This window comes from Nestor notabilis, unplaced genomic scaffold, assembly GCF_000696875.1.
Source record: "Nestor notabilis isolate BGI_N333 unplaced genomic scaffold, ASM69687v1 scaffold12756, whole genome shotgun sequence".
Lineage (NCBI taxonomy): Eukaryota > Metazoa > Chordata > Aves > Psittaciformes > Psittacidae > Nestor > Nestor notabilis.
Window position 1 is genome coordinate 1,511 of NW_009934304.1, and position 13,765 is coordinate 15,275.

The 13,765-nt window shown below is 49.0% G+C and overlaps 2 protein-coding genes across 2 annotated transcripts; one reads left to right on the forward strand and one right to left on the reverse strand.

Moving 5' to 3' along the window:
- Nucleotides 1–1,202: 1,202 nt before the first annotated feature.
- On the forward strand, nucleotides 1,203–7,493 carry LOC104400055 (WW domain-binding protein 2-like). The gene is made up of 7 exons (XM_010017266.1): nucleotides 1,203–1,370; nucleotides 2,518–2,653; nucleotides 4,070–4,162; nucleotides 5,112–5,309; nucleotides 5,705–5,827; nucleotides 6,195–6,271; nucleotides 7,446–7,493. The coding sequence occupies exons 1-7, from the start codon at nucleotides 1,203–1,205 to the stop codon at nucleotides 7,491–7,493; spliced, it is 843 nt and encodes a 280-aa protein (XP_010015568.1).
- Nucleotides 7,494–11,013: 3,520 nt separating this feature from the next.
- NAGA (N-acetylgalactosaminidase, alpha-) lies at nucleotides 11,014–13,683 on the reverse strand (the record flags this gene model as incomplete). The annotated part of the gene is made up of 6 exons (XM_010017267.1): nucleotides 11,014–11,187; nucleotides 11,442–11,585; nucleotides 11,794–11,991; nucleotides 12,361–12,522; nucleotides 13,160–13,269; nucleotides 13,506–13,683. Coding segments are annotated over 6 exons (966 nt in total), but the record flags the coding sequence as incomplete, so codon positions are not given.
- Nucleotides 13,684–13,765: the final 82 nt, after the last annotated feature.

The following is a 13,765-nucleotide window of genomic DNA, read 5'->3' on the forward strand; positions in this document are numbered from 1 at the left end:
CCAGCCAGTTTGTGAAGCTGCATCTTACTCAACTATGAAGTAATTTCCCAGTAGAACTTTTTGGTCAGGCTCGGGCTTTTTTTCTCATTAAAGCTAGGCTTTTTAATGTCTTCCTCCTTGACTGGCTGCATTTTACAGAATGATCTATATTGTTACGCTTTTCCATAAAGAGCACAGAACCCTGAACTGCTGGCCTTCGGGTTGCTTTCCCTTGTGGTAGCCCTGCTGATTCCTCCCTTCCCCCAGAAATTTTGCAGTTCCCTGACTCAATCTGACTTCGGCAGCATGCTGATCAGAATACATCAGGATTACTTTAGGCCCAGCCTCTTCAGGCTTGTGGTGGGTTAGGGGCTTGTGTTTTCTTTTTCCAGCTCTTGAACCATCAAACGCCTCAGATCCTTCTGCCACTGTAACATGCTGCAAGTTTGTCACCCCCAGGGCCCTTTTGTTTATTCTACAGATTTTCTTACTAGCTGGTAAGTTTAGGATCTGCCCTGCAGATTCAGGGACACGCTTTCCCAAATTAACTCATTTTTCCTGAAAATATATTTAATTTTTCAGGCATCTCCATACCCTTGACCCTGCGGTGATCACAGTTCTCATTTGGCTTTGTGTCATAAGCAAACTTCTCTCATGTTCCCGTAGATATCCAACAATAACAACCTTGTAGCTGACATTACTGGCTCCTCATTTTGTTCCTTAGCATGGTGCTGTTTATTGCAAATACTTACTTAAATCATGTGAAGCAGGGTCAGCAGTGAGGGTATTAGTGAAGCAACTTCCTCAGTTTGCACAGTGGGTGCCATGTTACAGCAGTGCTGTTTTCCTGTGTGGTGGCCAGTCTTGGATTCGAGCATAGATCTGGGGAGAGAGGCTTGCTCTCAGATGATATCTGGGCATCAAGGGGGTGGTTTCAGACACCTCCACCCTTTCTGTGCCCTGATCTTTGGGTTAAGGGTCTTCTCATGCAGAGAGAGGAATTCCTTTGCATGAGGAGGAATGGCCTGATGGTTTGTGAGACAGAAAGAGAAACTCATTTAAATCTTCCTTTTGTGGAGGAGGTGAGAGGATGAATTCTTCCCTTCTGCATAAATCACCCATCTCTGTTCAAAGGGAAAACGGCAGGGCCCACATTAGAACTGACTCTTTTGGGATAATATTCATTGTTTCTGGTGTGCTGTCCTCCTCGCTGAGTGGTAGGTATGTGGGTCAGAACTGTTGCTGAGTTTGTCTCTCCGATTTGTTTGATTTCTTCTTCTAGTGTTCTCAAACAGTGCAAAGATGTGGAGCTCTCCTTCAGTGACGTGACGGGCAAGCCTGAAGCCTTCAGAGGCACCAAGAAAGGGATGCTTTATCTCACCCCTTACAGGGTAAGTCTGGTGCTAGCAGGGCTGCTTCTTTCTCAAAGGATCTTGTAGAATTTAGATCAGAAACCTAACTGGTCATAGAAGAAGTGACTTTTATATAGGAGGAACCACTGAGAGTAGTAGGTAGGAGAAGTGAAGGTGGAAATGGGAAAGTTTGTGGTTGTGTCACAGTCCCAGTTCCCTACAAAGGCACATGCAGTCCTGGATATCATTGTCTAGAGAATGTATTTCATATAATGTGTCAATCAATATTACCTTATTAGAAAACTGTCATAGCTTGTCCTTAAAAAGCAGCTGTTGTGGTTTAGACTCCGGCAGCAACCCAGCACCACGCAGGTGTTTGCTCACGCCCTTCTTTCCCCTCCTCGCTAGGGCAGGATGGGGAGGAGAATCAAAAGAATGTAAACCCCATGGGCTGAGATAAGAACAGTCCAATAACTAAAATAAAATATAGTGATAGTAGAAAGAATACCAACAATAACAATAATAATAGGAAACAACAACAGAAGAAATGCAAGCTCAGAAAACACAAGTGCTGCACAGTACAATTGCTCACCACTTATCGACTAATATCCAGCATGATGCAAGCAGCAATCCACCTTTCTGGGTGACTCCCTTCAGTTTATGTACTGGGCATGATGTGCTGTGGTATGGAATACCCCTTTGGCTAATTTGAGTCAGGTGTCCTGTCTCTGCTCCCTCCTGGCTTCCCGTGCCCCTCCTCACTGGCATAGCATGAGAGACTGTAAAGTCCTTGATCAGGGGAAGCACTACTGAGCAACAACTAAAATGTCATTGTGTTACCAGCATTGTTCTCAGACTGAAGCCAAAGCACAGCACTGCACCAGCTACTAGGAAGAAAATTAACTGTTAGAGCTGGAACCAGGACACAAGCACAATAAAAATCTCTAAGTGTGCACATGTGTTTTAAGTGGTTTATGATTTTGCAGCATACAGGCTTCAGGCGAGTGAGCTGTGTGCCATCAGATCTGTTTGGGTTCCTGCAGTATTAAAGCTGTGAAATAATGCAATGCATACTGATAGCAGGAGTTTGATTATTCTCTTTTCGGATGCCACTACAACTAGAACTCTATGACCACCCTTTATGTCTAATTCATATAATTCAGAGGCATTCCCTCCTGTCTTGCAGATGATCTTTGTTTCGAAGGGGAAGGATCCTATGCTGTCTTTCATGATGCCATTTTATTTGATGAAAGGATGCTCAGTTGAGCAGCCTGTTTTCTCTGCCAATTACATCAAAGGACAGATCCAGGCTGAGGCAGGAGGTATGTGCCTGTGCTTTGTAAACTGAATTCTTCCCAAGTATTGCAAGTACTTTTCTGTTGAGCATCACATACCTGGCTTAATGTGCACAGGAAAGATAGACAGAGTAGGTATGGCAGTACAGCTGAGATGTCCTTGCTGAGGTAACTTGCGTCTTCTGACCTTTAAGGCACTGCTTCCTGCCCCCAAAGCTGGTAACTGACTTTCATGGGATGACTTTTGTTTAATCCTGTAACTTTTGTCTTGCTGTGTATGTTGTGTTTACTCGGTTTCCACATGTGCTTGTTTTCCCCTGTCTTTGACCTAGAAGGGTGGGTAAGTGACCGAGCCAGCAATCATTGGTGTTGATAGACAGGATTAACAACACTTTTGTTTTCTGGAGATAAGTAGTCATTTACCAACTTGGGGATGTTTGCTGCAGCTAGGATGCTGCTGTATATCAGTGATTAAGCTTTGTTCTCAATTTGATAAAACTGTGGTTTGGTCATGACCAAACATGGGGAACTGCAGAAGATAACCAGGGACTGAAACAAATTTCTTTGCTCTTCAGTCCTGGAATCAGTTTATGTGCATTCTGATGGCATCTGGAGAGCTTATACTTTTGCTTTCTGTCTTTAACAGTGTTTTAAAGTGACTTGATCCTCTGTGGAGTGTGGGTCAGTCCGCTTTCTTGGGCTGAAGTCGTACTAAGACAGTGGTTTTAAAGAGGTGACTATAAAGGGGCTGACTTTGTTTTATTTCATTTCTATACTTTATTTCTGCCTTCATTGTTAGGCAAAGAAGATAAATCTTATTCTATGAAATCTTTTATTTAAATGAAATCTTTTTTCTTAAAAACACCAAAAACTCAAAGCACTCCCGAGAAGAAAGACCAAAAAAGCCCCTGCAAAACAAAGCGCTCCTAATTATCTTGCAGTATTATCTCCTACTTGATTTTTTTTTTTCAAAAAAATTGATATTTTACCAAAGTGTTTATAATCTGTCTGAGCTTCCATGTGTCAAATAGATTTCAAGTGTTGCATTTGATTTAAATCTTAGCTTGAGTTGCAGATCCTGATCTGTAGTCCACTGAGGTCAGTGGACTACACCTTCATCTGAGGGCTTTTGATTAAAATCCTCAGTGAATTAAATGTTTTTTCTTTACACTGTGTTCATTATGAGGTTCTATTAAACCTTTCAGGAAAGAACAAGACAGCCCAGTATCTAGGGTAGGCTGCTTCTACATAACTATAGTGGGGATTGTCTTCTAAAGAGTAAAGAAATAAATTCATGATCTTCTTGAGATCCTATTTTGGGGCCATCTAGCAATGCCATCTCTCTTTCCAAAATAATTGGAGTTTTAGCTGGTTTGCTGTCTTTGACTGCTACTGAGGAGATCAGTTGCTTCAATTCTGATTTTCTAATTCTCTCTCCCCTAGGTGGCTGGGAAGGGCAGGGAACATTTAAACTGACTTTCAACAGTGGAGGAGCTATTGAGTTTGGACAGCTGATGTTCAAAGCTGCCTCTAATGGTAAGGGATCTTCAGAGCTGCAGTTCCCCCATGGTTGGCTGAGCTAATTAGAGAATAGTGCTTTTTTTTTTTTTTTCTTGAACTTCATGGGAATAAAGGTACCCTGTGCACACTTCCACATTTTTTTTAATGATTTTTTTTAATCTTTCCAAGGGAATTTTTGTTTTCCCTTCATAGAATCATATCATAGAGTGGTTTGGGTTGGGAGGGACCTTAAAGATCATCTAGTTCCAACCCCCTGCCATGGGCAGGGATGCTTTCCACAAGACAAGGTTTCTCAAAGCCCCATCCAGCCCCCTACTTCCAGGGATGGGGCAGCCACAACTTGCAGTCCTTTTTCTTTATTTCATCTTAGTGCCTTTTGCAGTCAGAATATTCTTGGGTTTGTGCTCCTGAGGTGGACCACCTTTTTCTACAGAACCTTATTCCTCTTGCAATAAAATTGAAATATGTGATGGTGAAAAATTGATTCACTTACCCTCAGCTCAGGTCTATAATACTGGAGTAAGATGGGGGAGAGGGGAAGAATACATCTTAAAAAATAACTTCTGCTTAAAACTTTCAAATGGGGGAAGAATTTCTGATAAGAAAGTTTTGTTTTTAAGGAAATGTACATTTTAAAATGTAGGGGTTTTTTACCCCTGGTAAAAAAGTTTGAAAAAGAAGCAAAAGCATCCTTCTTGCTTTAGAGTGGTCTTTCCTCCAGCACTGGGAGCTCTGTGATGGGACTAGTACCTGATAGCTAGTATTTTTGCAGTGGGCTTCCTTTAGTACCCTGTGAACTTGCAGCGAGGAGACTGATGCTTCTCAAGCACAGCACCATGCCAGGACTGTGTAGTGAATTTAGATGAAGGGAAGCAATGCTGCATGAAGAGAACTGTTTTCCTTTTATTCTATGCACTTTGTTGTAACAAAAGGATGTTTGGCTTACTAAACATGTGCTCCTTAGCTTCCAGTGGTGTTCCTCTCCAGAACCCTGGCTATGGCTATGCACCTTTCCCTGGAGGATATGCACCCACTCCACCGGCTCCTGGGGGCTATGCAGCTCCTCCACCACCAAATGGACCATATCCTTATGCACCACCTCCTATGAATGCCTATGGACCTGCTCCACAGCCCATGGGATATCCATATGCCCAGACTCCAGGTTTGGAAGTTGTGTGATGATGACTGGCAGGGTGTGTTTGGTGTTAGCTGTAAAGAAATCACAGTGGTATGGTGGGGGTTACTGTAGTTTTGTCTCCATCAAGGATCCTCATCCTTGCAAAAGCCTGTCATGTACTGTTGATCACACCTGTGTGTCTCTGTATTTGCAGCTGGATGGGAGGTGAAAATGTTGTTTGTAAATGGTGCTGCTGCTTGGCAGAGAATTGTTGCCTGCTGGCATGTCAAATCCCTGCTGTCTGCACCCCTACCAAACCTCCAGAGCTTCCCTCACCACTGCTCTTGTCCAGAGCCAGTATGCTGCTGAGCCTGTGAGCTCTCTTCCACCCTGTCCCATTGCTGTGGTCCAAAGCATCAATCCAGTTTCGTCTTTTTCAGGTATTTACCCACCACTTCCCAACATGAGCCCTGTGTTTGTGCCACCTCCTCTCCCCCCCTACCCTGGGCCGTCTCCCGCAGGACCCTCAGCTCCTGCAGCCTCGGTGGGGCCAGGGATGCCAGGTAAGTGGGAGTTGGGGAGCTGCCAGGGTCCGGGTGCAGAAGGGTACTTGGGGCTCAAGCTGTGAGTGGCATTGTGGGCACAGCACGGGGTGCAGCAGCTGTTGTTTCAGGAGCTCAGAGTTGTCTTGGTCAATTATTTGAGGTAACGGGGAGAGGGGGGAGCTGTTCAGCTCTGCACTGCACAGCTTGTGGTCAGCTCTTGCCAGCTTGCAGCTTTCCCAAAGCTCCAAATTCTAATGCAGCTTGCTGCAGTTGCTGTTGCCTCTTTGGACCTTTGTTGCCTCCTCGAAAGAGCTGTGGCTGGGGGAGAAGGCTCTGGGGCTTGGGCCACTGCCTAAGGTATGTAAGATGGCTTTTTCCTTTCTAGGGAACAGTAGGGCCATGGAAGCCACTTCCAGTGCATATTACAACTCTGCCAACCCACACAATGTATACATGCCTGTGGTGAGTACCGTGCCTCTGGTCTGCCAGGGCCTCCTTCCTCTTCTTTGCTAGCAGAGGCAGCGGTTTGCTTTCCTAGCAAAGTCCAGTGTGCCTTCATACTGAACATGCACAAAAAAAGTATGCATTTTCCTGTGCGGAAGGTGTGGCTGTTGGTCCCATGTTAAATCCTCATTCAAGAAAGGAGGAGTGCCTTAAGATTTGTGCAGAAATAGCCATTCGGTATTTGTGTTGCTCTTAAAAGCATAACAAATTTGCATGGGCACAGAGAACACACAGAGTGCTCTGCTTCTGATGGGCTTGAAAGTCGGAGGAGTTAAAGAGCAGCAGGTCACTTAAGGAGGAGAGCATGTGGGTTTCTCTCCTTTTCTTCTGGGCTGTATGGAGACAGGGATGTCTCTCACTGTTCAGTCAGTGGCAGGTGGGAGGTAGGCTGTAGTTACCTATGCAGTGTACCCACCTACACAGTGGTACGTGACAGCTGAGCTGCCTGTGCCCTTCACTGCCTCGCGTGGCTCTGTGGTGGGCTGGAGACCGGCGGAGCAGCAGAGCTGGCCCTCGGCCCAGGGATTTGCTCTCTGCTGGGTCAGAGCTATGAACATCAACAAAGCCCTGGAAGTGAAGGGAGGATGGCGATTAACAGGGGAATTAGATATAAGGAAGATAAGACTAGATATAAGGAAGAAGTTTTTCACAGTGAGGGTGGCCAGGCACTGGAATGGGTTGCCCAAGGAAGTTGTGAATGCTCCAACCCTGGTGGTGTTCAAGGCCACGTTGGACAAAGCCTTGGGCAACATGGTTTAGTGCGAGGTGTCCCAGCCCATGGCAGGGGAGTTGGAACTAGATGATATTAAGGTCCTTTCCAACCCAAACCATTTATGATTCTATGATAAAAAAAGATTAAATGCAGTGTTAAACATGGTCTGTTTGCAATAGACCGTTTGTTGTCTGGGTTTGAGGGGACCTTCACTAGAAATGTGGGAGGGAGCATATATCCTGGAGTGTACTGATACTAGAGAGGAATGGTGTGATGAAATGACAGCTTAAAACACAGCTCCTGGCTCGCTCTGTAACTCACTGAAGAGCAATCATTTCTTGTAAGCCAAGCCTGAGAACGCCTGGGAAGAGCTCATCATGAAACAAGCAGGGTTGTTGACTCCGCTGTATCTCCTTCCAGGATCAGCCACCTCCTTATGCACCTCCTGAGGATAAGAAGAACAACTAGCAGAAGGAAATTCCACACTCTCTGTCCCTGAAGACAACTTGGCTGTCCCTACCCCCTGGGTTAGCGTATCTCTAGGTCTCTTTGTGTATATACAATATATGTAGTGATGGGCAGCTGAGCACCTGCCCTCCTTAAACAGTCAGTGGCAATACAAGGTGGAACAACAGCACTTTCCTTCTTACTTGCTTTATCTCATGGGGTCGAAGCACTAACCTTTTGCTCTGCCATTGGCTTGAGGAGAGAGATGGACTTCATCTTAAACCACCAGTATACCACACAACTAATCTAGGACTAAAATATGAAGGCTCTGGGATCTTGGAGTAAAACTACTTGGAATGCCAAACTTTTGACTTCTTCTGAAGCACCATCCAAAAGGAAAGGTATAGAGAGCCATGAGGTTCCTTGCATAGACCCTTGGGTGCCCCAGAAGGGTGATAGGTTTCCTGAAATTCTGGCACAGTTCACCGCGAGATGGGACTCTGGACACTTTTGTGCTGGAAGCGTGTTTCATGTCCTAGACTAACAGTCATGGGGTGGCAAACTTGGGAAGTGGATCCAGAGAGACACCGAAGCATTTGGCTATGCAAGAGGGAAGGGGGTGGGACCCACAGCCTGTCCTTGTGGACACTGAACAGAAAAGCAAACAAAGGTGTGCTACAGGGCAGTGAGCTGACAGGCCGGAGGTATGGATCAGTCTTCCGGAATTCCCCTCTCCTAGAAGCAGGTCCTGTGTCTGTGCAGTGATCCTGTGCCATGTAATGGAGGCAAGTGCTGCACAGGAGGCTTCTTGCCTTGGAGCAAAGTCTGTTACATTAGGAAGATGACCTGGCACTAGCCTTGTCAGATGGGTCCCGCAGCTCCCTGTGCTGAGCAAGCTTGCGCTGTCTGCTGGCTCCACAGGGGGAAATGGGCCTTGTCTTATCCTTCAGCCACCACAGCCAGGAGGTGTGTGCCCGCACCCGAGCGCTGCAGTACCGGAGCTGGGATGCTTGGGGGTGCAGTGCCCTCCCTCGAGTGGGAGCTGCTGCCTGGTGGCGGTGTTACTGATGCTCAGCTCTCATGCAGGGACTGGCTGCTCAGCCACCACCTTTCCTTCCTCCTTAGGACATAGTGCCATTAAACCTGCTCTGAAGAGAGTCCCCCTAGTCTGATGGAGACACTTGTGATCCTTTACATATGAGGTGATCATGCTTCTTTCTACAGCTTTCCTACCTTCACAGTGAAGGGGAAGGAGTGTTTTCCTCCTTAGTTCCCTGTGTGCCAGGGCTCTCCTGTAAGTCAGGCTTGCATGACTTGCAAGTGGAAATTCCTAAAGCAGCCCTGCATGGGGGGAAGTAAATTTCCTTATCTATAAACACCTTTTAGGTCTGAGTTAGAGATACTCTAATAACTCTGTATTTAAAAAAAAGAAAAAAATCAACCATGAATGTTTGTAACTTTCTGAACTGCACTTTAATACAGGAGTGTTGATACCTTTGGCTGCCTGGTCACTGTTCCGTGCATTGTGTTGACCTTCATTCTTGCCTTCTCTCTCCCTGACACATGGCTAAGCTGGATCTGGAACCAATTAACTGGGGGAGAAAGAGGTGGGGCTCATCCTCTTGCTGCGTGGGGAGGGTGGAAGGCTGGTTAATGCCTTTGCTGTTGCCCAGATAGCCAGAACTGGTGTGTGTTCATGCCCTGGGGGCAGGGACAACGCCCTGACACTCCTTACAGCTGTATTCGTAGCACCTCTCCTGTGTGCATTCAGTGCCAGATGGAAGGCCTCTCTTTTAAGAACTCCTTGCTAGCCCTTTTTTTCCAGTGAGGCAAAAATAAGTACATGGTAAAGGACAAAGGCACATAACTGTGGACTGTAAAATCTTGTTTCCCCTTGTGCCAAGGAAAGCTGTTTGGAACACTATTTCCTACTCTGCATCTGTCCAGTCTGACAGGAAACCAGTTGTTTCATACCACAGGTGTTCCTCTTTTGAGGTAATGACCCTACATTAACCAAACAGCTATAGCTAGCAACATAAATAAACATGAAACAAGAGAGCCTGGGACCTGTTTCCCCTTTATTTCAATTAATTTGTCTCAATCACTCCCCAAGAACCAAGCCAGCTCCTGTACACAGACATGAAGTGTGCTCATCTTTTTTCATCAGCATTGCAAGCATCACATTCAGTATCTTGCCACTGCACTTGGAGAACATTTCTGGAAGTGGCCAGAATCAGCCATTTGGTCCTACAGGAACCAGAGTGGGAGGATAACCAGAAGCCCTCCAGCATCTGAACAGAGAGGGGAAAACTTGGTTTTGCTGATCTAAAATGTGGCATTTAACCAGTCTGAGGCTTGATCTTGTGTCAGCCTCCCTAGGCTGCAATCTTAAGCAGCAGTCTTCACGAATGCTGCAGTCATGAAGTCTGGGGCAGTCGGAGTAGGCCATGCCTCAGCTCAAACTCCTCCACAGGATGTAAGCTGTACAAAGGTGAAGCAGTTGAGGGCTTTAGAGTCTGTCCCACTGCTCACTTGCAGTTTATTAGTGTAGGCTTCTTCTCAGAATGGAGCTGTGGATGTTAGCTGCCCTTGGGAGGAGCTGTTCCCTGAGAAACCCTAAGTGTTCAGCCTGCTGCAGAAGGCCCTGAGCCGCCTTTTAGCAGGAATTTCCTGCTAGACCAAGATGCAACTTCAGCTCAGAGGCACCTGTGGCCATCTCCCAACTCAGCTGAGCATCAGCATCTTCCCCACGCCACTTGTGCACAACACCCTGCAGCTCTGCAGTTTCTGGGCTGTACCACAGCAAGGCTGCTGGGGTTGTGCATGGGCAGTAGAGATTTTCATTCTGCTGTACAGTGATACCAGAGGAGCTTTAATACAATGCTAGCATGCATGCTAGGCTGTAGTAGTGCTGGCCTCCAGGCTGCTGGCAGCAGGATCAGGCCTGCAAACAAACTCTGCACAGGACCATCATGTCTCCAGAAGCTCTTGGTCCTGGGGTGGGTACGCAGGAAGGGTGCAGCCCTATTGACAGCCCCTTATTCTAAGCCGAGCTGATTATAGCAAAGAAGGTGACCAGGTCTGATCCTTGAAGCTAATGCCATCCATCACACATGGAGGGAGGGGAGTCACTACCCTAGAAGACACTAAAGCATCCAAAGCCTTTCTACAGGTTTAGTTCAAACAGCCCCCCAACGGTCAGTGGTAGCCAGCTTGAAGAAGAGGAGTGCTCAGGTGTCAGAGCTGATGAACTCCAACAGTGGCTGGACTCTGCTTGTTTGGAATCTTCCCCAACAGGACCTCAGAGGGCTTTGCCATCACTGAGGAATTACGCTCTGCACACCCTTAGGAGGTGGGTAACAAGAATTCCTGCTTCAGGCAGACTGAGCAGACATCATCAAGCTGGTTCCAGAGGAACGGTCACCTCCAGCTCTGCTGGGCACGCCACCGAAAGGCACTTGTGCGGGGAAGAGCCACGTGCCCCAGGCAGGGTCTCACAGCTCACCGCGGCACGGACTCGCACTCCATCCGCTGAGCCCCGTCACAGGAGGACGGGGCGGAAACCCTCGTGGGGGGCTTGCTGTCTGACAACGCGCCAGGGCTGTGCCACGGGGTAGAGATACCACATCACCACCCCAGAGGGGTTAACAGTGACCGAGAAGTTGTCCTCTGTCTTCAAGCCTCTGATGATCTCCCCGCTGTACACATCTTGTACCTGGAAGGCAGAGATGGTGGCTATCAGGATTTCTGTATACCTTTTATCTTTAGGTCCAGCCATGGATGCTGACATGGCACAGCAGGACAGGGCACAGCAGCGAGCAACAGGAGGGCAACCCAGCATGTGGGTGTCCCTTCATGCTGGAGGCAGGGAGTGGGAGTCCTCCCTTCACAAAAAACACACAGGGTGGCAAAGGAGGGAGCTGGCATGAGGGGGATCCAGATGCTATGGGGCGTGCCAGTGGGGCTCACCTCGTACACGGCATCCTCAGGGAAGTGGAGCTTGGCCAGGCTGGTGGTGTAGACGTAGGGTATATCTGCCCTCCGGCTGAAGAAGACAAGGGCACTGGCACCCTGGGACAGTGGGCGCAGGAACACCTCGATGAGGGACTTCTCCTGAGGGTGGGGATGAGCGCATGAGGCAGAGCTGCTGGGATCAGCCCTGGCCACAGACCTTGCCCTGCGGGGCTGCTATGCCAGCAGATCCCCAGCTCCCACAGCTCTCCTGCTTGTGTTCCTCTGCATCACTTCCCTCTCCCTCCTTATTGTGACCCCCTGTGCTGCTCCTGCCCGCTCTCCCAAATGCATCCACCTTCCTCCTAACCTTGACAATCCTGCGCCCTTGGATTCCCAGCGGGTCCTGGTTGATCTGGATCATCAGCTGGTTCTGCAGGATCTCCTTGGCACTCGGGGAGATGGTGCGGAGATCCGTGGACATGAGGAGCGGAGCTGCCATCACTGTCCACAAGGCCATTTGGGAGCGTGACTGCTCGTAGCTGAGGCCAAAGTTTCCAATGACGAGCTGGAGAGGAGAGGCAGAAAAGGTGGGAAAGGCAAAAGAAGAGCGTTAGAAACTTGTCTGCTCATCACCCTCAGTGATGCTGCAGCCTGCTGGGAGCAAGCATGCACCAGAAACTTCACACATGCTCTTGTTTCCCCTCCAGAAGCCTACCACTGCCAGGAGAGCTCATCCCCGTTAGGTGCTGAGCCTTCAGCACACATTCAAATGCACTCACTAACACTCTTCGTTTTACCACTAGCCCCAAGGACAACATGAGCTTTCCCTCTTTGCAGCAACAGGGCTCCTGCCCCTGGCACTCCTCTTTTGCCCTGCCCCTAGAAGGGGATCCCTGGACGTCCCCCATCCCCAGCACCCATCACTGAGCCGCACCATGTCCGGGTCATTCCAGTGGCCAGGGCCAGCTGCTGGCTGCAGCACATCCTGGTTCGTGAAGAACCAGTCCAGGATGGAAAGTACACTGTCCCAGGAGTCCTGGATGTCATCGTAGTTACGCCACAGGTTGCAGACCTCTGCCAGGACGGTGTAGTTCACCTGGAGAGGAGCACAGGGTCAGGCAGGAGGGAGAAAGGACCCCGTCTACAAGGTGGGAGACAAGGGGCAGCCACACTTGTTGAGAGCTGCAGCATCCACAAAGGGTGTGAAAGGCAGAGGGATCTGGAGAAGGGCAACATCATGTAGTGAAGGAGGTCAGAGTCATATCCCAATATGACTGGGAACATCCCACTGTAATAAGATGTCTGGCAAAACAACCACAAAGGCCATGGGGAAATATGACCAGCTGCAAGAATGAGGGCAGCTCAGGATTCACTCAGAAGGTGTAAAAGGAAATAAGCAAACACAGTCAATTCTCAAGAAACATCACTAGGAGAAACATCCTCTTCCAAGCATTTAAACCAGACAGGACCCATCTCAGAAGACGACTGTCAGGATCAACCTGCCGAGTGGGGAGGAGAGGGCATGCCCCAGGGCCTTCTTTCCCCAAACTCCCATCACCCAGCATGCAGGGAATCCCAAGTGTCCCAGATGCCTGGCAGGGAGGCCATGTCCTCTCTGGGGACCTGCTGGGATCCTATCAGTGACAGTGATAAGCGGGCACCTGCATCTGGCTCCTGCAGCTCCAACAAGAGCTTCCCAAGAGGACAGGGGACATGAGAAGGAGCCACTGGACGGGACAACCCTCACCTTGGGGGGGGAGCCCCCCCTGATACGCTGGCCAGCTGCAGGAGTAGACGATGGGGTGGCCTGTGGCGTTCAAGGCCCTCGCCATTTCTGGGTAGCCTTAGGGAGAGAAAATGACAACCGGTGAAGGGGAGAGCTGGCAGCAGCTTGTGTCCCAGCCCGCCTGGCCTCCTGCCTCACACCAGCTCCAGGGCACCACAGCTCCCTCCTCTTTGCCCAAGAGCTGCAACAGGAGATGTGAGGAAAGAACCGGCTGTTCAAGCGTTGCTGCGGACAGCCAGCTGCCCCGACCAGAGCAGCGAGGGGAGAAGTGCCAGCTGGCCGGGATCTTTTACCCTCCGCCTGCTCCTCTCCTGATGAGTAGCACCCATCCAGCTTCAGCATGTCCACACCCCACTCTGCAAAGGTCTGGGCGTCCTGCTCCACGCGGTCCAGAGTGGTGCCTGGGTAGCCCCCGCAGGTGAGGGTGCCCAGGTCGCCGTAAATGCCCAGCTTTAGGCCCCGGGCATGGACCTGCGGGGAGAGGAGAGCTGCAAGGAGGGCATGAGGGGAATCCCATGTGCCTCCCAGAGTCCTCCATCCACTCCCAGCTCCC